The following is a 25,434-nucleotide window of genomic DNA, read 5'->3' as shown; positions in this document are numbered from 1 at the left end:
TAATTTTTTAAGTGTTTTCCCTTTAAATCCCGAAAATTGATCAGATCGTATTGATTCCAGAATGCCATGTGTCTATGTAGGATCTCAAAAATTTCACTGTACATTTTCCACGTGTTGATTTAGTGACTTTTACCGAAGGAAATTTCCAGAAACGATCTATAGCTACTAGAAGGTCGATTTTTTCCCCTGTGGTTTTTTAACCGTCCAGCATAATCTAATTGTACTTCTTGTTCCGGCTGCGGAAGCAGTGGTAGTGGTTTTGACGCGTTTTTCTGAATGATATATTTTACGTTCTTGCCATATCTGGTGCAATTACGGCACTATTTCGCTAGATTCACTATGTCCTTATGCATATGCGGCCACCACAGGTACTGTGAGACTCCTAGCATGGCTTCCTGGCCCGGATGACCCCGGTGGATTCGCTTGAGCACTGCCTGTCTCAATTGCAGTGGTACTGTCAGCCTGTCATTCACCAGTATGCAGTCGTCTTGTACTGCCATCTGTGACCATAGCGGATTAGTATAGGGTCCCATCAGCTCGAATCCTTGTTTGTCTTCCAGTTCTATGACTAGTGTCAGCCGAAACAATTTATGCGAGCTAATGCTGGAGAACTTATACGAGGGGGAGAAACGCTAGTGGTATAAGATTGTGATATCCTATGAGGCATCGCTATGGAAAACTAATTTGTAATTCAAGAATGTATTAGCTTTGGCTTGAATTAATGTTTTTCTCTTTTGCTTTTATAGCTACTGTGAGTAGTCCAGCAGTTGTTACTCTGAGCTCTCAGCTGTGTACCAATGTCTCTGATCTAATGACCTTGGACACATCTTAATAAATAATTAATAGCACTGAAGGTTATAGTTACATCATCCAATTACTGCTATTGCAGTGGCAATATGACATACCCCTTCGAGTGAAAATAAATTTTTCTGGTTTAAGAAATAATTTATAGTATCAAGAGTTTTAGACACTCAATTCTTTTTAAAAGTTTGTGATTTTTGTTTCTTTAAATTTCTTCTAGATCAATTCTCCAGCTGGGATTCCAGTCCACTCCTTTGCCCAGAGTAGCATAGCCAAATTTCCTCCTAAAGAGATGTCTCTCTAGAAGGCCCAATTTCGATTCCATTGGCCTGTCACCTCGTTCTTTAAACTCCGTTAGCCGTCTTCGATACTCCTGAAGTGCCGCTTTTAGTAGAGCTCCCCCTGTTAATTCTTCTGAGACCTCCTTGATAAATGTTTCACTGGGTCCCCAAAGCGTTTTGGCTCCTTGCTCTTTGTTTGTCTTGAGCTCCTTCGTACCCCTGCTTCTTCAACGCTACAATCGTCTGATGCCCCCGAAGGAGGTTCGAAATTTTCGTCCCGTTCAACGGCTGGCTGACTGTGTTTTCTAAGTTCGTCTGCAAATTTTTGTACTCCACTCTTGAGAAGTTGATCCGCCAGATTTTCCCAGTCTGCCGGTGCCAAATTCCTGTTCTGAAATGTGTCCAGAATATCCTCCGGTCTAGAAGTCAAATCGATCTTCTTCAATTTGGCTTGTTGTTTGTTCTTAGGCGTGGAGCTCGATTGTACGTCTTTGTCCGGGGTATTAATTGCAGGAGCAGTTTGTTTTGTCGATGTTTCTGGCTGATCGACTTGATTCTTGTTTCCGATTTTTTCTCAGTTTTCTTTAATGCGAATTCATCCTGAATTTTCGGACCGCCAATCGAACTAGGTCCCCCTGTATTTGGTTTAGCTCTTTTGATGGCCAGATTTAGATCCCCCTGATTCGGTGTCTTTTGAGGTTATGACTGTTTGGCTCTGTTGAAATCGGTCAATTGGATTCACAAAGTCAGCTAGTTCCACCTGCCGTCGCAGTTCTTCATCTGAGTCTATATCCTCTAGAATTTCGAGAGAGCTGATTCGCTGCAACTTCTTTTGTGGTTCCGCCGATGAACTTTTCCTTGCGTTCTGTTTTTAGTCCTGTTGTAGACTAATCTTCGCTTGAGCGATATCTAATTTTCTTTAGATCGACCATGTCGAATTTTTTTTACTGTTGAGTTTGATTCCGTTATTATTTTCCCCTTCAACGGTTTCGTGAGCGCCTGGCCACTCTTTCGCAAGTCGTCTTTACCAAAATCGTCTTTTCGGCGACTATGTGCTTTCCTCTTCTTAGTCCTCGATAAATCCTTTTTCCCAAGAGTAGATTATTTCTTTCCTGAGCTCCAGGTTAGATTGTCCTGTTTCGTCAACGACTTTCCGAATATCGATTTTCGCCGCGTCTCTCCGCTCCTCATTCCAACGAGCGTTTGCCTCTAGTAGCTTTTTGAGGGCTTTTGCTCTCTGACGATCCCGATCCGAATTCACTTGCTGCTTGTTAGTGGGCTGGTAATCCCACTTAATTTTTTAAGTGTTTTCCCTTTAAATCCCGAAAATAGATCAGATCGTATTGATTCCAGAATGCCATGTGTGTCTATGTAGGATCTCAAAAATGTCACTGTACATTTTCCACTTGTTGATTTAGTGACTTTTACCGCAGGAAATTTCGAGAAACGATCTATAGCTACTAGAAGGTCGATTTTTTCCCCTGTGGTTTTCTAACCGTCCCGCATAATCTAATTGTACTTCTTGTCCCGGCTGCGGAAGCAGTGGTAGTGGTTTTGACGCGTTTTTCTGAATGAGATATTTTACGTTCTTACCATATCTGGTGCAATTACGCACTCTTCCGCTAGATTCACTATGTCCTTATGCATATGCGGCCACCACAGGTACTGTGAGACTCCCAGCATGGCTTCCTGGCCCGGATGACCCCGGTGGATTCGCTTGAACACTGCCTGTCTCAATTGCAGTGGTACTGCCAGCCTGTCATTCACCAGTAAGAGTCGTCTTGTACTGCCATCTGTGACCACAGCGGATTAGTATAGGGTCCCATCAGCTCGAATCCTTGTTTGTCTCCTTGCTCTATGACTATTCTCAGACGATCCATCCAAGTGTCCTCTGAGTTCAGCTCTGTGAGAAGGCTTTTGTCAAACAATTTTGAGAGGTTGTCTAGTGTATCTTCCATTTGCTGCTTTTGCAGCTTCTTGTCTTCTTTTGGTTTATGTGCTTGTCGTTTTGGCGGTACTTTTGCGCACACTTATTGTTCTTCGTCCATTTCATCAGTGGTCGTCAGGTCCACTTGAATGACCTGTACATCGCTCAACTTTCTTTCCCCTGATTGGGCCGCCACGATGCTTATTGGTACTGGTACGCTCTCTATCGTATCTGCCACTCACTATTTCTCGATTGATGTTCTGCAGAGTGCTCGGCTCCCCCCAATCAATTGCCAGAATGAAGATAGCCTGTTGTCCGCTTCTTTTTGTTGGGCCTGTGATAGTTGCCATTTGACCCTTGACTGGTTCCTTGTTTCACTATCCGAACTGTCCCTATTTCTCCGACTCCCTCGGATTATTTTTCTTGTTCGCTGCAGAGTTTCGGTGACCTCCTCTTCCTCTGACAGTTCCTTTGTGTTCGAAAGTGATCGATTCCACTTCGGGCCTAGGATGCTCTCCTCTCTTTCGTCGTTCCTCCATTCTTGTGGTGTATCCGACCACTAGTCGTAGGAGCGATTGAATTTTTCTGACATCTCCTTCCGTGAGTCTGTTTTTTTCTGATTTTGATTCGCTGAATTTTTTTCTGACTGTTTTTGCAGTTTGGTGACACGACTGTTTGTTGGATTGAAATGAAGAAAAAGTGATCTGTTTTCTTTGTGAGTTGCTGTTCAGCTGTTTCGACGGTCGCGAAAGTTGGTTTCTTAAGTTCCGGTCGAGCTTTGCTCGTTTTTGACCGTTTTGGTTGCGATAGCAACCACTATGCGATCACTGTTTCGCCACATTCCTTCTAGAACATTCTAGAAGATTTTCGTTCCGGTTGAGCCGCCCAGTGTTTTCTAGCCTACTGCTCATGCAGTCTATCGCTTTATGAAAGGAATTAATTGTTGCTACAACAAATTTTTCGTCTATTTCCGATTCGGGCCAAGGAACCTTATAAGGATCACGCGATAAACAATCGACTATCCCCATGTCCTTCCCTGGAACGTGAACTATTTTAAAATGATAGGGCAATAATCTATCGACCCATCGGGTCAACCGTGATTGATATGTTTTATTTGATACTTCAACGGTTTTGGGAGCACCTGGCCACTCTTTCGCAAGTCGCCTTTACCAAAATCGTCTTTTTCGGCGACTGTGTACTTTCCTCTTCTTAGTCCTCGATAAATCATTTTTCCCAAGAGTAGATCATTTCTTTCCTGAGCTCCAGGTTAGATTGTCCTGTTTCGTCAACCACTTTCCGAATATCGATTTTTGCCGCGTCTCTGCGCTCCTCATTCCAACGAGCGTTTGCCTCTGGTAGCTTTTTGAGGGCTTTTGCTCTCTGACGATCCCGATCCGAATTCACTTGCTGCTTGTACAGTGGGCTGGTGACCCCACTTAATTTTTTAAGTGTTTTCCCTTTAAATCCCGAAAATTTATCAGATCGGATTGATTCCAGAATGCCAAGTGTGTCTATGTAGGATCTCAAAAATTTCACTGTACATTTTCCACTTGTTGATTTAGTGACTTTTACCAAAGGAAATTTCGAGAAACGATCTATAGCTACTAGAAGGTCGATTTTTTCCCCTGTGGTTTTCTAACCGTCCCGCATAATCTAATTGAACTTCTTGTCCCGGCTGCGGAAGCAGTGGTAGTGGTTTTGACGCGTTTTTCTGAATGAGATATTTTACGTTCTTACCATATCTGGTGCAATTACGGCACTCTTCCGCTAGATTCACTATGTCCTTATGCATATGCGGCCACCACAGGTACTGTGAGACTCCCGGCATGGCTTCCTGGCCCGGATGACCCCGGTGGATTCGCTTGAGCACTGCCTGTCTCAATTGCAGTGGTACTGCCAGCCTGTCATTCACCAGTATGCAGTCGTCTTGTACTGCCATCTGTGACCACAGCGGATTAGTATAGGGTCCCATCAGCTCGAATCCTTGTTCGTCTCCCTGTTCTATGACTAGTCTCAGCCGATCCATCCAAGTGTCCTCTGAGTTCAGCTCTGTGAGAAGGCTTTTGTTAAACAATTTTGAGAGGTTGTCTAGTGTATCTTCCGTTTGCTGCTTTTGCAGCTTCTTGTCTTCTTTTGGTTTATGTGCTTGTCGTTTTGGCGGTACTGTTGTGCACACTTCTTGTTCTTCGTCCATTTCATCGGTGGTCGTCATGTCTACTTCAATGCCCTGTACATCGCTCAATTTTCTCTCCTCTGATTGGGCCGGCACGATGCTTATTGGTACTGGTACGCTCTCTGTCGTATCTGCCACTATTTCTCGATTGATGTTCTGTAGAAAGCTCGGCTCCCCCCCCCCCAATCAATTGCCAGAATAAAGATAGCCTGTTGTGCGCTTCTTTTTGTTGGTCCTGTGATAGTTGCCATTTGACCCTTGACTGGTTCCTTGTTTCACTATCCGAACTATCCTTATTTCTCCGACTCCCTCAGATTATTTTTCTTGTTCGCTGCAGAGTTTCGGTGACCTCCTCTTCCTCTGACAGTTCCTTTGTGTTCGAAAGTGATCGATTCTACTTCGTGTCTAGGATGCTCTCCTCTCTTTCGTCGTTCCTCCATTCTTGTGGTGTATCCGACCACCAGTCGTAGGAGCGATTGAATTTTTCTGACATCTCCTTCCGTGAGTCTGTTTTTTTCTGATTTTGATTCGCTGAATTTTTTCTGACTGTTTTTGCAGTTTGGTGACACGACTGTTTGTTGGGTTGAAATGAAGAAAAAGTGATCTGTTTTCTTTGTGAGTTGCTGTTTAGCTGTTTCGACGGTCGCGAAAGTTGGTTTATTTAGTTCCGGTCGAGCTTTGCTCGTTTTTGACCGTTTTGGTTGCCATAGCAACCACTATGCGATGACTGTTTCGCCACATTCCTTCTAGAACATTCTAGAAGATTTTCGTTCCGGTTGAGCCGCCCAGTGTTTTCTAGCCTACTGCTCATGCAGTCTATCGCTTTATGAAAGGAATTAATTGTTGCTACAACAAATTTTTCGTCTATTTCCGATTCGGGCCAAGGATCATTATAAGGATCACGCGATAAACAATCGACTATCCCCATGTCCTTCCCTGGAACGTGAACTCTTTTAAATTGATAGGGCAATAATCTATCAACCCATCTGGTATGTTTTAATTGATATGTTTTAATTGATATGTTCCCATCTAGGGCTGAGGTTAAGGCTTTGTGGTCTGTTGCGATGATAAATGCCCTACCCAATAAGTGCTGCTTGTATCTATCAACTGCCCAAACAACTGCAAGTAGCTCCAGTTCGTTGTTCTAATGTAGCTCCCAAGCCGGTTGTGGCTTGGGTCACATTTTACCTTTGTTCCTTTTTCTCGATTAGCATCATAGTAGTAAACTTTTGAAATGTTCGCTACTGCATTTTTTATTGCATTAAACACAACTGTGTGTTCATCCCCCCACTCAAATTTTTTCACAGGTAATTTCATATTTTTTAACTTCTTCTTTTGATTCTCCTCTTTCAGGAGAGGACGTAACTTCTCTGTTAGACTTGCTGCATTTGGGATGAATTTTGGTAGGTGATTTATAATACCCAGAAATGATCTCAATTGTTTTAACAATTTCGGTGGGGAAAGGTTTAGTATCGCTTTTGTTTTTGTAAATTTTGGTCTAACCCCTGACTCCGAGAGATGGTGTCCTAACCAGTCAACCTGGTTTTGGAAAAATTCGCTTTTCGAGATTTTCTAAGCTAGATTTTCGTCATCTAAATTTTAAAGTACTGTTTATACTAAGACTCCGTGTTCTGTTTCATTGCCTTTTGACACAATGAGAATATCGTCCAAGAAACAAAAGGTGTTCTTTGCGTGGTTAATCGTTGTCGATGGCTTTTTGGAATTCGGCTGCCAGATCTGTCAAACCATAAAATCCTGTGAGGAACCTATATGTCCCAGTAGCCTTTCCACCGACGCTATTAAAGTTACATTGTTTCGCTGTGTCTGCAGCCAATTTTAACTGACTATACGCCTATTTCAGATCCAGCACTGTGAAGTAAAGTTTGCCCTCTTTGTTTTCTGTAACTACTTGGCTTACCTCATCAATGAGTTCGTCTATGTCGGGCATTTGACATTTAGTTTTGAACAATTGTCTGTTTATTGGCTTTGCATCGAGCGCCAATTTCATCGAATCATCTTTTTTTACCGTTATTACAATTGGAGCTATGAAACAATCGCTTGAACTCTTGTCCAACTTTGTAATATGACCCTCTGTCAACATTTTTTCAATTTTTTTCTCCACCTTATTTTGTAAATGGATTGGGATTCTTCTCCCTTTTTCTAGAATTGGGCGCAACGGGTACTTAAATTTTGAGCTTACAATGTGATTTTTCGAAACTCCCTGTCTGACAAACAAATCAATGAATTTATTAAACAATTTTTTCCAATCTTCAGACAGCTCGCGCATGAGCACGTCAAACCTTGATAGTTCTTTTGGAGCTGTTTTCTGTGTGGTTGCGATCCCCACTTGTCCTTGTAGAACCAACCCCATTATGGATCTGGTTCTCCTTTCCGTCACCAAAAACGTAGCTCCTTTTACTTCCCATCCTGCCGAACGTAGATTTGTCTTCAACGCCCCCAATACACAAATCGGTTGTTTACTATAATCTACGAATTGAGTAACGAAGTTTAGTTTATCGGACGGGATGAATCTCGCTTTGTTCGATTTATCGATTATTTCTTTTGTCGTCGCCCAATTCAGAAAAGATACTGAACTTCCAGTATCTACGGTCAATTGAAAGATTTGATTATCTATTCTCACCATGGCCTTTAGTGATTTAACTTTGTTTGATGTTGGGTCTCTAAGTAGGCCAATTTTTTTAACTTTATTTTTCCCCAACGAGTTGTCTGTTGTTTTCGCTGATTCTATCCCCCACATGTTTTGACATTCTTTCGGCTTCCGGCCGATGTGGTTGTATGGACATTTCTTCGAAATCGCTACATGAACCGAAGCTTTCGCTTATAACATCGCATTTCTCCTCCGATCTTTCCGAATCTTGTTCAACTTCGCTCACTTGTTGAGACCTGCACATCTTTGCGAAATGATTAGGTTTCCCACAGTTTTTACAAGTTTTACCCAACGCTGTGCAAATCTTCAAGTGCCCCTGATAAAATGCCCTTCCACGTCGATTACATGGTTTTCCTCTTCCACTGGAGTTGTTTGATCTGTTATTGTTTGGTCTTTTATTAGTATCTCTCTTATATTGTTAGTTTCTTGTACTTCCCGACGAATTCCTGACAGCCATCACTGGTTCTTGTTTTATTTTCACCGCTGAGTTGTAACTAGAGCTCGCTCCTGCCTTTGCCGCTGCATTGGTCTTCTGAACCGCCAATGTAGTCAAATTGCTATGTTCAAATTTTATGACTCTCTTTAGTACCTCCTCTGGTTCTAACGTTTCGATTGTGAGAGTATCTTGCAGCGTCATGTTTTTCATTTTTGATATGAATAAACCTCGAACGATTTCATTTTCAAGTGCTTCCAATTCTGATCTGGCTGCTTGCGCAGTTAGCACCGCGTAAAATGCCTCCAACGTTTCCCCTGGCTATTGCACTATTGTGAACAATTTGTATCTTTCATATGTTACGCATTTAACCTTTTGAAATGAGACCGATGCTAACTCTGTGATTTCCCTAAATGACATTTTAAATTTCAGCATGCGCGTTTTTCTGCAAGAATCTTTTCTTTCCTTCTGTTACAAGCGAGAGAAAAAATCTTGATACAAGTTTCTTCTGTACTTCGTTTTAATAAACATTATGGCCAACCTTGGGCCCCGTGTTCTTCTCTCCTCATTCTCTATCATCACGCGATCTCTGGCTAATTTATCTCTGAGGTTTCTGGCTGTCGTCGCACTTCATTTTCTCCCTCTCGTGGCGTCTCTGCTCTCGGTGGTGGTTCTTCGAGAATATCTTTCGGATCCTCCAGCATAACTTCTGGGTTTACATTTTCTTTTACTGTCACCGCTATTAGAAATTGTTCAAACCAGATTTTAAATTGCCACGGTGGATCTAGTTTTGCTGTCTCCCAAAATACTGGTATTCACATAGTACGATTGTCCTGAGCTGAGAATCCTGCTGGCTGCGCCATGTAATATCCTATGAGGTATCGCTATGGAAAACTAATTTGTAACTCAAGAAGGTATTAACTTTGGCTTGAATTAATGTTTTTCTCTTTTGCTTTTATAGCTACTGAGAGAAGTCCAGCAGTTGTTACTTTGAGCTCTCAGCTGTATACCAATGTCTCTGATTTAATGACCTGGGACACATCTTAATAATAATTAATAGCACTGAAGGTTATAGATATCATCCAATTACTGCTATTGCAGTGGCAGTATGACAAAGATATCGAAATAAGATATCAATCAATGATTAAAATCGCCTACCTCGAGTGCTCGCATCCGGATCTGTGAGCGACCTTGATGACGTTGACCAGCTCCCTTCTGAGGTTCGGATTCAACTTGATCAGAGGGCGTACTCCGTGTAAAATATCCCTGACCACTGCACCCGGTAGCCGTGGGATGTAGTCGAACCACTTGCTCAGTTCGTCAATTTTGGCGAATACAGTTGTAGGTGCCAGTCTAAAAATACCAGCAAACATTTTTGTAGCTGAAATTCAATTCTGTTCTTTACTGCTCATCGAAACATTACAGGTTTTTCATCAGTAATTACCCTTAAAACAACAGTGAAAACAGAAAGGTGGGGAGGGAAAGTCGAAAAGAGCCTAATAAAGAAACGTTGCTGGCATGAGTTTTCGTTAAATTTTATCGATCAGATTTGAACATGATCTAATTTTCGATCTAACAAAATCATCAAAGTTGGGCCCCAAATAATAAAAGACTCTGAAAATTCGATAAACGCGCTTGATTGTGATACGTCCTAGGATTTCAGATTGAAGGCTACTTCCACCCCCTTAAGTTTTGCTCAAACATCAATTCCAAAAGGTTATTGACAATTACTTTTGGTGTTAAAAATTATCTTAAACACTTTCAGTGATAAAAGTGAACAATTTTGAACACTTTTCGTGCGAGGAGGTAAACGTGAGAGAGGTGAACTAGGGGGGAGGGGGTAAACCGAGGGGGGTATGAAGTTGTTTAAAATTGTTCATACTAGCCAGCCCAAGTAGAAAGGAATTTTTCTATTTTAATCTTATAGCAAAGTAAACAGGGCACATATTTGATTTCAATCTAAGTTGATGGCTTGCGCATGTGTCATAATATTCGAATTTTAAGCAAGCTATTGAAGCAATAAAAACTAGAACGATTCAATTGTTTGCATAGCTTGCAATTGCTCACAAAAAGCTAAGCTTTTTGAAGCAAACAATTACGCCAAGAAACATTCCAAACTTTTGAAATTGTTCTAATAGCTCGAATTCCTTTGCAAGAAAACTGAATTCTTCATTCAAGCGATGGATTCGGTCTAAGAACCAACTTGAAATATTTCGAGGTTTTATCGCTTGAATGTCTGCAACAGAAAAACCTTATCTTTTTGCCATCCAATTAACCTTCATAGAATAATTATACTTTTTTTCAAAATTTGATAGCTTGCTTAGAAAAGCTTGTAGGTTTCGCAACCCCTTTTGGTCTAAAATAACTTGAAGTTTTTCAAAGCTTGCTTAAAAAACAACTTTTAACGAACCGATTCGGTGTTGGAAATATTTCAAAGTTAAACTTGAAAAACTAAAAAATTTTGCCATGCGACTGACTCCCTTCATGAAATAACTTTATGAAAAATTTCATAATTTCAGTTTGATCAGCTTGCTTACAGAAACTTAAAATAATCTCGAATCGATTCGGTATATGAAATAAAGTTGAATATTTCAAAGATTTATCGCTTGAATGGCTACATTAGACGAACTTTTTTCGCGATCGGATTTGCTGCAATCCGAAATGACAATTCTCTGCATGGAAAACTTTTCAAAATTTTATAGCTTGCTTAGAAAAGCTTGGTTATTTCGCAAACCGATTTGGTCTACAACTTGAAACTTTTCAAAATTTCATAACTTGAATAGCTTGCATAGGAAAAACTTAACCTTTTTACCCTCTGATTTGCTCCGTGAAATACCTTGAAAAATTATAAGTTTCATTGCTTGAGGTGCTTCAAAAAATAAATTTTTGCAATCCAATTTCCCTTACGAAATAACTCGAAATATCTTGTTTCATAACTTGCATGTAAAAACGCAAAATTTTCGCGTACCTATTCGGTCTAAAATAACTTGAATTTCTTCCTTCAGAAAAACATTTTTTTCGCAGACCGAATTGCTTTGTGAAACAAATTGAAATTTTTAAGTTTTTGTAGATTGAATAGCTGCCTGGGAAAATTTTGTATTTTTTCGTACCAATTCGCTCAGGAAAATAATTAAAACATTTCAAAATTTCATCGCTTGAATAGGCTAATAAGAAAAATTTCAATTTTTCGCCCACCGATTCGCTTCATTAAATAAGTTGAAATATTTCAAAATTTCATTGATTGATTAGCTTGCTTAAAAAACTTTAATTTTTCGCTAACCGATTCTGAGTTTCACGCACTAAGAGACGTTGAGTCTCACGCACTAACCACTCAGCCACGCACGCTTAAGCAACAACAAACACTAGTCGCGAAGGTACTACTATTAAAGAGTGGTCCCTTGAACATAACCAGGTCCCTTGAGAATAAGACATAGAGCTCTCAAATCGTTTAACATTATAATTTTGTCATTCAGAAAGATGTCGCAGTATATTTTCATACGAATTTCATGTTTTGTTACCTCTTAAAACCTCCCCCTCACCATTTTAAGGTTGAAAAGTTTAAAAAAACCGCCAATATTGGGTTTTGATGACAAATAAGTCAATTCAATAATATGGTTGTTAAACCGTATTATAAAGTAAAGCGAGCAAATTTCAATAAATAAACAGTTGTGATTACAATTTTCAATCTGAAAAGTTTCTGGCTGAGCATATTTTGCAAGATTTTTGAAACGAATAATTTATACACAAATTAGTTTTCAAATTTATCATATGTGGAATGCATGCAGGACTTGTCTATCATAGTTGTTTTTTCGAGGGACCACTCTATCATAGTAGTACCGTCGCGAATAAAGCAGCTGCCTATGCTAATAGAATTAGAATGCGATTCAGCAAAAGTAGCACCAAATACAAATAGACATAACTTTGCAAGTAATAATTTGGAATATAACAAACTGAAGGCACCCACACTAACTTTGCATGCAACAAATCGGAAAACATAAAGCCACATTATGTATAAATAATTCATTTCAAAAAATAGTGAGATATATTGAGTTTAGAAAAATTTCTGAGTTTTTATCTGAGTTTTTTTGCTTTGTTGTTTGAGACAAATAGCTTTTTTTGGTTCAGTTGATGAACTAAAAAGGCATCAGCTGTGTTTACTTATTACTATTCGATTGTCAAAGCAAATGCTATCAAAAAGCTTTAAAGATGCCTCAAAAGTGGCACTAATATTCGTGACTTAGATTAGAAAAAAAAAGAAGGTTCTTAATAATACAATAAGCTGACGTCCGTTTAAATAGGCTTTCGGGAATTTATAATAGAAAACTTCATAGAGGGAACTGGAAAAGAGCCACTATTTTAAACAAATTGAAACGATTTGCGCACTTTTCTGCCTTATCCCCCAATTTTTCAAATTTTCCTATTTCAAAGTTATTTAACGTTTGATTGTGGCTAAAATTGCTAAATATTTGATGTAACGATGTAAAGTGTAAAGAATAAATCTGTTGGTTTTTTTTTCCAACCATTTTAACATTGTCATTATGCAATGAAATTTGGCATGATGAACTAAACAGTTTTGTGAACAAATTTGGGCACTTTTCCAAGCCCCCTTGATTTGCTCCTGAAATTCGATTCACGAAAGCTTATTTAAAATTACGTTTGATGCTCTAAACTGATAGAAAACATGTCAGTGTGAACAACTGAACAAACCAACTGGGGGGAGAGAAGGGGGCGGGAATTATTCAGCGAGTGGCGTTCGCAGGCATTTCGAGAGTATTTTGGATTCAGTTTATGGAAATTTAGTCGACTTTGAAACTAAAACAATCAACGTAAAACTAGTCGACGTAAAACAAGCATAAAATCGATATTTTGAAGGTGGGAAAGTGTAAAAGAGCCTTGTTTTCTTAACATTTTTGATTTACTGAAATCAGTTTAACTGGGTTATGGACTCAGAACGCTTCCGCTGCGTCACCCTGCGCATAAAACTGTTAGTCCGAGCAGGGTGAAGCAGCGGAAGCGTTTTGAGCCAATAACCCAGAGGAAGGTAGATCGAAACTACTTCCTGCTAAAAAAAATCTAAACTTTTACTATTCCTCATTTGGATTTCAAAATTGAAAAACTATTTTAATATTGACATAATGCAATAAAACTTTCATGGTGAACAAATTTGATCTTTTCCTTTTCCCTTCTCTTTCAAAATTAAGATTTTCATAGTTGTTTTTTGTGTTGTTATGGCTAAGTGCGTGATGTTACGATGTTAAGTATGATTCACAGGCGCATTTAGAAAAACTTCAGGATTGGTCAGAATTCTACTCAACTCTGCAGAATTGAGCGATGACTTGCAATTGTACAAATATCGTTATGAAGATTATCATTTTCGAATAACGCACGTTAGACTTGGCTATGACCATTCGGTTTAATTAGACTCGGTTAGACCATTGGGTTTGAATATAATTAAAGTAGACTACATACCAAACCATGCCAATCAACTACATTTAAAGTGGCATCTTTATTGATAACATAGTCATCAAGCAGGGTGGCGCAGCGGAAGCGTGCTGGGCCCATAACCCAGAGGTCGGTAGATCGAAACTACCTCCTGCTACTTCATTTTTGATTCTTTCAATAGAAAGACAAAAACTATAAATGAGTTAGCATTTTTGGCATCTTAACTTTTATTTCATGGCCGATCACAATTATTTCATATCCCATGATATCAGTTCAGGAAAAATTCAAAAATCAATTATTAAAGTATCACATTCGAAGTTCAGCATTCGGTCTAACTGCTCAAACCTTTACCTGTTCAACAAAACTTCGAATAATTTAAGGGTGGCCACAAGAATTTTCCGAGCTCGACACCTCTACAGTTTCTCGCATTGCGTACAAACATCAACTTTAAAGTGTAACGGAAGTCTTACGAGGTTAGGTTTGAGAACAAATTGTTTTTGTAATTAGATTAACTCACATGTCATACATGCCAGTTGTAAAACGGGATCAAAAGTTAAAAATGCCACAAAATGCAGGTGGGGCGGCAGAAAAGCTTTGAGCTCTCCTAAAAACAGATAAAACTCAATTTAACAATATTTGGATGATCTAGGGTCCAATTCTTTAGACGCAGTAGGTTCCCAGTAGGTCCATTAGTTCCCACCCATCTTCCTCCTCCATCATGGTGATATTATATTTGATATTAAATACACCCCTTTTCTTCAGTTTTTTACCAGTATCGTGGAGAATCACCTCCTCCATTCGACCCACACCCACCTGATAAGCTTCGCAAACAGTTGTGAGTAGTGATGTACCACTGCTCCCTTACTGGACGCTCGAATGTACATCTTAGTCAGTGTCGTCATCAACACAGTCGGCCTGCAGATCTCGAACTGCGTGAACACTTTCTCTAACACATCTGCCGCCAATTGACACACCTGTTGTCTGTTTGTCAGGGGTCGGTGGGGAACGGGCGCTTTGAATGAAGCTGGCGAGGAGTTGGAAGATGAGACGGTGAAGGGGTGTGGTCCAAAATTGTCAAGCACGAGGAATCCGAAGTTCACGATACCTAGAGATTGGAAAACTGAAATGAGTCAGAAGTAACAATTGTGCTGCGTTGGATCAAAAATCTACAGGCCATATAACTCAAGGCTGGCGATAGTTTCACAGTTTGAAATAAAGTTCGAATTCCACGACAATGGTTGCCATATTGGCTCTTTTCCAGCTCCCCCCTTTCAAATTCAATTTTGAAAACTTATTTAACAATGTCGAAATGCTATGAAATTTGGCGTGGTGAACAAATCGACAAATATGAACAGATTTGTTCTTCATACTTTATATCGTAATATCACGCATTTAGTTGTAATAACACGTAAAACAAAACATAAAACTCGATATTTTGAAAGGTGGGAGGGGGAAGTGGAAAAGAGCCGCCATATTTTAACAGTATGAAATGAAATTCGGATTCGACGAAATTACTGGTACCTTCCAGTAGTTTATATGCAGCGCTTCCTGCCTTGTACACCTCTATGCACTCATCAATGTACTCTTCGAGAGATTTGGTCTCAGGCAACTGCTGGCTGAACAGAATCAATTTCCGAGCATTCTGCTCATTTACACATAGAGAAGACACCTGCCTTTTAAGAAGATTGGACATAGACTCTTTGAACAGTTTTCCAGTCGGAGATCCAGGAGCGAGAGAAGAGAGGCAGACAGAGAAAAAGAACGTCGACATCTAGAACATTTCAAAGCTTCATCGTAACATTGGAGTTTAATTAAACCGAATCAAAAAATTTGTTTGATTTGCATTCAATTTTGTGATCGAATGAACATAGAATGTGTTCATATGCATCGGCCCGGATAAGCTGACAGATACATCCAAGTCCACTTGAATTAAAAATTCGCCTCCCCATAACTATCTCATTATTTCAAATGGTAGGTATGACTAACTGCTAGATTGGATTCATAATTTACGCCTGCTTCACCATTTATTTAGCTAATCAAAAGCGGAGGAGATTCGTTACCAATCGAAGTAGTGAAATTTCAATATACAAATCAATTTCCAGATTTATTAGGCTTACGGTCATTTTTGATTGAAGAATAGACATAAAAAGTCTTGATATCAGAGAAATTAACTAATTAGAGAACTAGAAAAACTTAGGATTGTGAGGATATTAGACACACGATAGCCAATTTTTCTCTATTTAACAACCTCATTTCGCCCTCCACAAACCACACCAGTCACGGCGCGTATCAACATTTCTACAATTTTTGGTACGCAAGAATGACGTAATATCTGGTGTCCTACAATCTAATAAGATTCAATTTAACATAGTAATTTTTACTACCTAATCATTTTACTACTTAACATTTTAACGCCCAACAATTTCACTCCTATTTTATAACTTAACACCAAAATTATTGCTGCATGAATCCCTTATCTTAACTCCTATCACACCAAAGTTAATCACACTGAAAAACTCGGGCGCATCACATTGAAAAACTTGCTTTATCTCAGTCATACATCCTAAAATAAAGCTTTATTAAACTATTTGCGACTCTTATCGACTAGTTCGTAATTTCCTTTTAATAAGATGTTTCACTAAAACAACACGATTAGTAAAAAAAAACCTGCGAGTGCTAATTTTGAAATTTTCTATCTAACAAAAATAAATTCTAACTCATTTAACGCTGTGCTCAAGTCATAAACAAACGCAAACATCAATTATGACTGAGTCTTCATTTGAATCCAAAATTTCGTCTAAAACAAGCCTATTCTCAGCGTCAGGCCACGAATTTTATTTCAAGCAAAATAACTTTTGTACCGAAAACTGGATTTGCCCACAATACCAAACACATAAATGTCGAGTATCTGCCATTACAGAAAACAATGAATTTGCCGAGACAACGAAGAAAACAACGAATTGGTCGAGATCATCATAATATTTCAGAGAGAAAATTGAATACTCTAAATGCCATCATGCATTTAAAAGGGCTCAACCAGTTGCCAGTTCCATTTTGCCAGTAACAAATAATACAGCCCTCCAATTTGCTCTCACAACGAAAGACAAGTTTTTCTCGCTTCAATTTTTGATGTTTGTCCCCTCCGAGGTAAAATTTCTTTTCATTTTGGATTTAAACGATGTTAAGTTATAGAATAAGCTTTAAATTGTAGTGATTTTAATTTGCTAAGGTTACGAAAAGCAGCCAGTGAAATTGTATGGTGTTAAGTTGCTTAGAGTTAAAAAGGTGAGGACATCTTGGACACCACCTTGCACTATCGGGTCTCCCTGAAACTTGTTCACTGACTGAGCAATTAGTTCAATGGCCGACTAGCCAACACTGCGCTATCACCCATTTTTTTTCTTTTTTTGTGTACATGACGTCCCTCATTATCCAATCGCTTGCTTACATATTTAGGGCATCATCTAAATTTTTAAAAGCACTCTCTGACGTTTTTTTTTTCCATCTCATAATAAAGAACTTAACCAAACACCTTTATGCAAATGTAAATAATTAGTATCTCTATGTTACTAAAAGTTTCACAATTCCAGGCGTTAGCTTTGATACGCCATGCTGTCACATATTGCACCAAAACCACTGACAAGGCCCTGCGCAAGATAGGAGTCCTGAAGGCGTCAGCGGGATCATCTCGATGTCGATTGAAAAACTGCTTCCTTGCTTGTAAAACTTTAATTCGCCTAAGTCTCGACTGTTATTCACCAGTCTGGTCAAATGCCGCCAGCGATAAGCCCACAAATCACTTGAAAAGTACTCAAAATCAAGACCTTCCCGTAATTACAGCTCCATTCTCATGAATTGCACTGGTTGACAGCACAGTAAAACGGAAGCTTTTAAGGGTAAAAACCACATTACCGTATTACTGGCATTGTACCAGTCAACACAACTTATTTCAAATCACCCCCGTCAAGTGCTTATATATACAAAAAACTGCTTTAAAGAGGAAACAAACACTAAATCGAACTGTTCTCGCATTGATTTAATTTACTAAACATGAAGTCTCACCTTTCGTTTTTCTAATTACATAACTCTTCAACCAGAAAAGGTTGAATCGGAACATAACACTACATACACTTACGCACCACTTGCGTGATTATCTTAAATGTTCTCACGTGGATGTAAGTACAAGAAGACAGTCTAGATTGTACAAATTTGAGCAGCCGTTTGGTCAGATCAGGATTCAGTCTCAACAACTGAAGAAAGCTGTTCACGCATTTGGCCTCACTTTCGATTAGCTCAGGGCGCAGTTCCTCGTTTCTCCTCAGTCTAAAACGTTAAATTGAAAGTGGTAGAAAAAATTGAAGAAACTGTTTACTTGAGTGGTTTTTTGAAATCATTTCTTGAGCCAACTAATAACTTGTAAAGCCTGGTAGAATCGGGCATCTGCTGCACCAAAAACGCTTTTTTCAACTAAACACTTACTTTTGATTTATTTTCATCAGACGATCTGATTCTAAAAACAAAACTTCATAGGCATTCCACTGACAGCCGAACTGACACAGCAACCCGAACACTGTTGGAACTTGAGTCGGATCATCAACCGATACGACTTCCAACTTCGTGAATAAACTCCGAATCCACGAAGTAAGCAAATCTTTCGAAGGTGTCATGAGTGCAAAATTTATTTCCGAGACTAATTTGATAATGTGACTTAAAAACAAACGACAATTCCATTCGCTCTCGACAATCAAATATTTCATCACAACAACAACGCTTGAGGAAGGATGCAAGTTTTGATCAAAGATGGCCACGCTTGCCATATTATGTTCATTTCCAATTCGTTCAAGTATGGACTTCAACAGAACTAATGCATCGCCATTTTTAATTTCTTCGCTTGGGTTTGAAATTACATGCAAAATATAGTCTAATAACTCAACGAAAAGACTACATGAGAGGTCCTCGCAATATACAAGTTCAGACGTGAAGAAGTCGTTGACAATTCCCAGAATGTCTTTGTTCGAAGAATCATCCATGAATGATCTCTGAATCAGTTCTAGCAGATACTCTTTAACTCTGCCAGGGTTCCATTCAAAGCAGTGAAGCAATTTGGAAAGGAGATTCATGTTTCCTGACACTGCAATGTCTATTATGTCTTGCTGTAGAGCAGTTTGCTCATCCTGTGTCATCTGTTTGCAGATTGAAACAGCTCGTTCTGGAATGGCAGCCTCTTCTAGGGACTCTGGAAAAAAGCACTTTGAGTTTAAAATGACTTAAGTGTTGAACTTGACCCGGTACCTATTCGTAGCATCATTGACTTCATCGCTAACTGATTTTTGATGGCGAGGGGAGGTGACATCCATATTGGACAATAAACAACCGGGTATCAAATAAACAACTGATTTTTGATGGCGAGGGGAGGTGACATCCATATTGGACAATTAACAACAATCGGGTATCAAACTAAACTGACTGCTAATTTTGTGAGCACCACTTGAAATTCATCAGAGGACATCGTACTGTCCAAAATCAAAAACTTCATGCTTTTTTATGCATATTTAAAACTGCATTAATTCTACGACAAATGGTTTGATATGACCGATGAATGTAGTCGTCCGGAATTGCAAAATTTTTCTTCCAAAACTTGACGAATAAGTTTTTTTAACTGTTGTAGGGTGTTTTTCACGAATCTTCTGTTTCGTGTAATTCCATAAATTTTCAATAATATTCAAATGTAGAGATTATGGGGGCCAATTTTCCAAAATTTTAATACCGTTTTCGTGGAAACAATTATGGATTATGGCATTGTCTTGCTGGAAAATTTTGCCTGGATAAATTTTTTCCATCATGAGGGTTTCGAGTAAACCGCAATATTTGGCAGACATCTCTTCCCCCAGAAAATTTTAGGTAACCCCAAAACATCACCCTTTACCCATCAAATTTTGCCTATAATTTTTAGGAAAAAAAAGCCATATCTTGAAAATCATAAAGTTTTGAGCTGTCATACTTGGACGCTAGATTTGAAACCCCCAAATAGGGTTGAGAATTTCAAGATCGCTTAGTTATTTTTCAAAAAAATAGAAAAAATTATTAAATATTCATACCTCGAAAACCAAAAAGATTTGATCCATGATACATGGACGCTAGATTTGCAGTTCCTGAGTGCATTCTGATAGCACCCCACTATAGGGTTAAGAAATTTAAGTTGGGTTAGTTTTTTTACATCTAAGTTTTTTGAAAAAAAAAAATGAAAAAAAAAAAAAATCATAAACGCCATATCTCGAAAAACGAAAGGATTTGAGCAGTCACACTTGGAAGCCATATTTGCAACCACTGAATGTACCTCGACAGCACCCCACTATAGGGTTGAGAAATTCAAGTTCGTTTAGTTTTTCTTACATCTATTTTTTTTTTGAAAAAAAAATCATGAAAAACGCCATATCTCGAAAACCAAAAATATTTGAGCAGTCATACTTGGACGTCAGATTTGAAACCTTTGAATTTACCCTGATAGCAAATCCCTATAGGATTGAGAAACTCAAGTTTGGTTATTTTTTTATTTTCAAAATTTTTCAAAAAAAAATGTAAAAATCAGAAAAAACGCCATACCTTGAAAATTGAATAGACTTGAGATGTTATACAGGGACGCTAGATTTGCAGCCTTCGAGTATATCCTGATAGCACTCCACTATAATGTAAGGAAATTCAAGTTCGGTTAGTTTTTTTTATATCTAAATTGATTTTTAAAAAAATGGAAAAAAAATCATAAAAAACGCTATATCTCGAAAGCCAAGAAAAATTGAGCAGTCATTTTTGAATGCCAGATTTGCAATCCCTGAGTGTACCCTGACATCCCCCCACTACAGAGTTGAGAGTTTAAAGTTCGGTTATTTTTTATATCAAATTTTTTGAAAAAGAAATGAATAAATCATAAAAAAACGCCATATTTCGAAAACCAACAGAATTTGTGCAGTCATACTTGGACGCCATATTTGCAATCCCTGAATGTACCCTGAAAGCAACGCAATTTAGGGTTGAGAGTTTCAATTTTATTTAAGTAAATTGTGAAACAAAAACTTTGATAGTTTTACGTTGCGAATGTAGGAAGAAATATGACTTGAGGGAACTTTTCAACCCTTGTAATGTCTTGGCCTTTAAACAGAACAACATAGGTATTTGAAAACAACAATATGTGTCAAATGAAATTTCTTGAGCATTTTAATATATGATATAGCTTAAACGTGCAAAAACTCCTTCGTTAAACATGCAAAAAAAATACGTTGAAAAAGCTTAAACATGCAAACATAGGGTTCTCTTCAACATGTCAACATAGGGACTTCTGAAACATGTGTCACATGAAATGCGAATAAAATAATAGATAGATAGATCGATTAAAATCTTCAAAAAAATTGCACGCGCTTTAATCTATCTATTTAATGGAAAAGAAATGTAGAAATCATAGACTTTCAATTTTTTGCCCTATTGTCCTTTTTTCCCCTTGTATCGACAAAAAAAACAGACAATGCCCAGCATATGATGGATATTTCTCTGTGTACGAAAAATGAATCCTTTCGGTTCAGCCAAAGGACTTGATACTAAAGATTTCACAAACAGACACACATGGGGGATACACACACGGAGGAAAAAAAAGTTAACTTGACTTTCAACTTAATCCTCAAATTTTGTTCATCAATCTGATTCTTAACGCTTCAAAACCAAGTTGGGAAACAAAGAGAATTCTTGGTAGAAAATTCTCTCAGCAGTATTTTTGGCGACCACAAGGATGACACAAAAATCACAGAATTTCCAGTACCCACACAAGGTGGCGTCCCTCATGCTTGAAGGACCGAATGCTTGAAATTAATTTTAGCTTACTTTCCGCCAATCAGAATTGAGTATTCAAAATCTCAAAATAAATCGTGAAAATCTCAAAGTAAGAAAATAAATCCAGGCCATTAGTGTTAATTTTGACCGATTGGATAATAAGCAGATGCGTTTTCAAGACTGAAGGTTTCGTAAATTTTGACCTCATTAATTTTGATAATTATTTAAATCGTATTGGGTTCTAACCCGCAATTCGTAATTTTTTTTATTGTTTTCCACTGATTTAATACATTTTCTGTTAATATTGACTTCGATTTTGTGAGAAAGGCATTTAGCCAGTAGAAACGCTTGGCGATTTTGATTGGTTGAAATTTTTCAAGCATTCGGTCCTTCAAGCATGAGAACCCTCCCCCCCCACACAACCTTCCGACCGCAAATAATTGTCGGAACTCATAGATCAAACGATCCTTTTGACCTCATAAGTTTCAGGACCAAATGAGCTTTCTGACCTGCTTAATTTCAGGACCAAGCGAACCTGCCGACCTCAATAATTTGACGCTCACAGAACGCCCTGAAACCACTTAATATCTGGATTTTCCAGAACAGTCCATAAACCCGTACACACTAAATCGGTCCCTCCTTGTTACCCAGGTGATTAACAATTTATGATGATCGTTGTTACATTTGATACAATCAAGCACCAAGTTTTAAAGTTTTGATAAAAAGATATTAAATTACATCTTGCGACAACATCGCTCATTATCTGCAGCCGATAAAAACCTAGACACTGAACTACCTAGACACGGAAAAAAACATAAACAAAGAAGCAAAAAGTTTGTTAGAAGCAGGAAGACAAAATAGTTTCAGCAGCCAATGGAAACCTAAATGAAATAAAAAAGAAAACAACACTTCCTCTAGAGGATAAATTGATGAAAGTCGGAGCTAATACACTGCGAAACTCAAGCAGAAGAACTTGATAAAATATTTATTACCTCTAAAACAGAAGACGCGCCTGAGCTCCACCTTTGAACTTGAAGTATAGCCAACAGACAATTGGAAATGAGTCATGAACGCAAGGAAATAGAAAAAAAAGCTCTTTATTTTTCAAAAAAAAGACTATTTTTGAAAAAAAAACTTCTAAGAAAGAAATGACTTTAAAGTTCTTTGAATTTCTTGAACAGTTTATGATTGATACTTTTTTTGATAAAATTAACCCAATTTGAAAAAAGTGGATCGAAAGGTAAAAATTTACATTCACTGAGATATGAGATATCTGATAATTAAATTCCATTTTAGAAACTAGAGGTCGATCATGTTTTTCGTGACCTTTACACTTTTGATGTTCGGCAGTGAAGTTTGACCTTCTACTAACACGTGAAATGAACTGAACTCTAAAAGAAATTAAAAACCAAACCGCGAAAAATGAAATTTGAACGCACACATTTTATTACTTTTCCTGGGAAAAAAAATCAGCACAACCTGTACAAGTTCCTTGACTACGTGCATCGACTCTTAAAAAGAGTTTGGTTTCTTCAAGCATCCTAAGAATCCAGCGTCTTAGTACTGTTTGCGGAATCCCTAGAAAACTTGGCTGGTGGTTTGAATTTTGCTGTTCGCGAAGGAAATAAATTGACTTTTAACTTGACCTTAAAGCCATATTTGATGTTTGTTACATGTGTCATGCATACCTTCTTCTTGTTTATCCGATAGATCTCTTACCTGTGTTTCTACCATCCACATTCATTTCATCGTCTTGAGGACTTTGATTGCAGTTCAGAAGAGCCAGAAATTGAGACAGATCCACGTCTGGATCTTTTGCACAAAGCGTCATTCAAATTCTTAAAATTTTACCGTCTGGCCATGAATGATACATTTGACAAAAAATCAACATTTGGAAAAGCGCGTATTCTTTCATTGTCAAGTAGGGCCATATCTAAGATGAACATCAAAAATTATTCCAAGGTTACCTTATCACTTAAAATATCCAACCTAATTAGTTTTTTATGCTTCGGGCCAACTATTGAAAAGTTGTTTCACAAACATCGTGTTTGAAATGTTTTGGCAAAAAAATGATTTTTTTGCCGATCGCTCCACTGTCAAATTTATAAAACTAACCCAAGAAGAACCGAAAAAAAGAGCAATGGGCGAAAATCTTCAGAGGAAAATGATAGCTTTCCTTTTCCAACCCAACCACACTCTCTTAGGAATCAGCTTTTGTCAATAATTCTGAAGATTATAAACTATTCAGCTAATTCCAATAAATAATTTCAGACACTTTAGCACCTACCTGTTTCAATTGTTCGGACCACTTCGCCAGGATCAATGAGAACTTTTTTCTGCGCGATTTTCGATATCCCGTATGAAAATCATGTAAAGCTTTTCATTTGTCTTGATTCCAAAACTATAATTTTACACAGAGGCGAAGCGAAGCTTAGCACCACTTGCGATACAACACAATCAGAAAAATAGCATATGTCGAAAAAAAATGTTAAAAACTAGGGAGAAATTTTCGTATGTATCGATGAAGGACACCTAGGGTCCAGCTAAAGCTAAAGGCACGTGATTGAAAGTTTTAAAATTTGTTATACTGATGCGGGAAAAAATGCGTAATTACAAAAATTGGGTTTTCAAATTATAAAGGTAAGCTTCCAACAACCTGTTGTGTCGATCAAACCTATGATATCAGAATTGGCAGGATAGTCATTGAGAAAAGTCTAAAAAACGGACACAAAATCAAAAAATTGACATTTCCCAGAATCGTAGCTTTTTGTGAGAATTAGGGTGAAGCCCCTTGTGCAGAAAAGATCGAAGCAACCTGTATTTTCTAATTTCGATTGAATCCAAAATCTCAGATATGGCCGGGTAGTTTTCGAGAAATTTTAAAAGTTTGAAAAAACCTTCAAAAACCAAAGCTTTGACTTTTCCGAGAATTGCCGCTAATGCAGGTGAGTTTCCTACAACCCGTTGTCGCCAATGATTCCACAATCTCAGATTCGAGAGTTGAATTTTCGATAAAAGTAAAACTATCAAAAAAACCGGTCAAAGTTTTCATTTCCGACAATCATACTTTTTTGTTTAGAAAAAAAATGGACATAGTTGTTTATGCAGAAGAAATTCACTCAACTTGCAACTCCGATTGAACTCAAAAACCCAGGTTTGACAGTTTAGTTCTGGAGAAACGGTTAAAAAATGAAAATTTTGACTTTTCCGAGATCCATAATTTTTGTGTCAAAAAAACTTAGTTGTTTTCGCGTATGCAAAGGAGCCTCCCGTAACCCGTCTTTTAAATTGAACCCAAAAACCTTAGCTATGGGAGGGTATTTGTCGGTAAAACTCATAAAAAAAAGGCTCAAAACAACAAAAACTTGACTTTTCCGAGGACGATAACTTTTTGTGTAAAAAGATTGAGTGGCCACTAAAGCAGGCGAGCTTCCCACTTTGTGTTTTCTCACTTGAACCCAGATTGTCAGGTTTGGGATGTTAGTTTTTGAGAAAACTTTTCAAAATATTCAAAAAACGGTCAAAAACTTGACAAATTCTAAGGCCATAATTTTAAGTGTTAAAAACTTTGGGCGTAACCACTTTTGGATGGGAGCTTTTTAAATGCATTCTATTCTTTGAAGCTTAAATCTCAGATTTGGTGGGTTGGTTTTTGAGAAAACGATTTAAAAATCAAAAATCTAGGTCATATGTTCCCCCCACATACTTTTTCGAAGGTAGTAGACAAAGGGGTAAATCAAAAATAGACCGAGTAGTATGCAGGCACACAAGACTGTGGGCGGTCTTTCTATAGATACCCCTTTTTGAAAATCTGTAGTATGGTGTTCGTGAAAGTGATGAAAATTTCCAAAGTATCTCAAAAAATAAAATAAAAAACACAATACCATACAC

At 38.1% G+C, this 25,434-nt stretch overlaps 1 protein-coding gene and 1 non-coding gene across 2 annotated transcripts in view; one reads left to right on the top strand and one right to left on the bottom strand.

Moving 5' to 3' along the window:
- LOC134842481 (Fanconi anemia group I protein homolog) overlaps nucleotides 1–23,377 on the bottom strand; it is a 77,725-nt gene extending 54,348 nt beyond the window's left edge. Inside the window, exons 1-6 of the mRNA XM_063858843.1 lie at nucleotides 23,263–23,377; nucleotides 18,205–18,961; nucleotides 17,895–18,048; nucleotides 15,247–15,496; nucleotides 14,539–14,830; nucleotides 9,442–9,636 (exon numbers count right to left, since the gene is read on the bottom strand). Of these exons, the coding sequence (XP_063714913.1) occupies nucleotides 9,442–9,636; nucleotides 14,539–14,830; nucleotides 15,247–15,496; nucleotides 17,895–18,048; nucleotides 18,205–18,961; nucleotides 23,263–23,374 (1,760 nt within the window). The 5' untranslated portion in view covers nucleotides 23,375–23,377. The remainder of the gene's footprint in view (nucleotides 1–9,441; nucleotides 9,637–14,538; nucleotides 14,831–15,246; nucleotides 15,497–17,894; nucleotides 18,049–18,204; nucleotides 18,962–23,262) is intronic.
- On the top strand, nucleotides 13,811–13,882 carry Trnam-cau (transfer RNA methionine (anticodon CAU)). The gene has a single exon. It is a non-coding gene; the product is annotated as a tRNA-Met (tRNA).
- Nucleotides 23,378–25,434: the final 2,057 nt, after the last annotated feature.

The sequence above is a fragment of the Symsagittifera roscoffensis genome, chromosome 3, assembly GCF_963678635.1.
Source record: "Symsagittifera roscoffensis chromosome 3, txSymRosc1.1, whole genome shotgun sequence".
In the NCBI taxonomy this organism is placed as follows: domain Eukaryota; kingdom Metazoa; phylum Xenacoelomorpha; order Acoela; family Convolutidae; genus Symsagittifera; species Symsagittifera roscoffensis.
The sequence above is the reverse complement of the archived record's forward strand: the minus strand, read 5'-3'. Positions and strand labels throughout refer to the sequence as shown.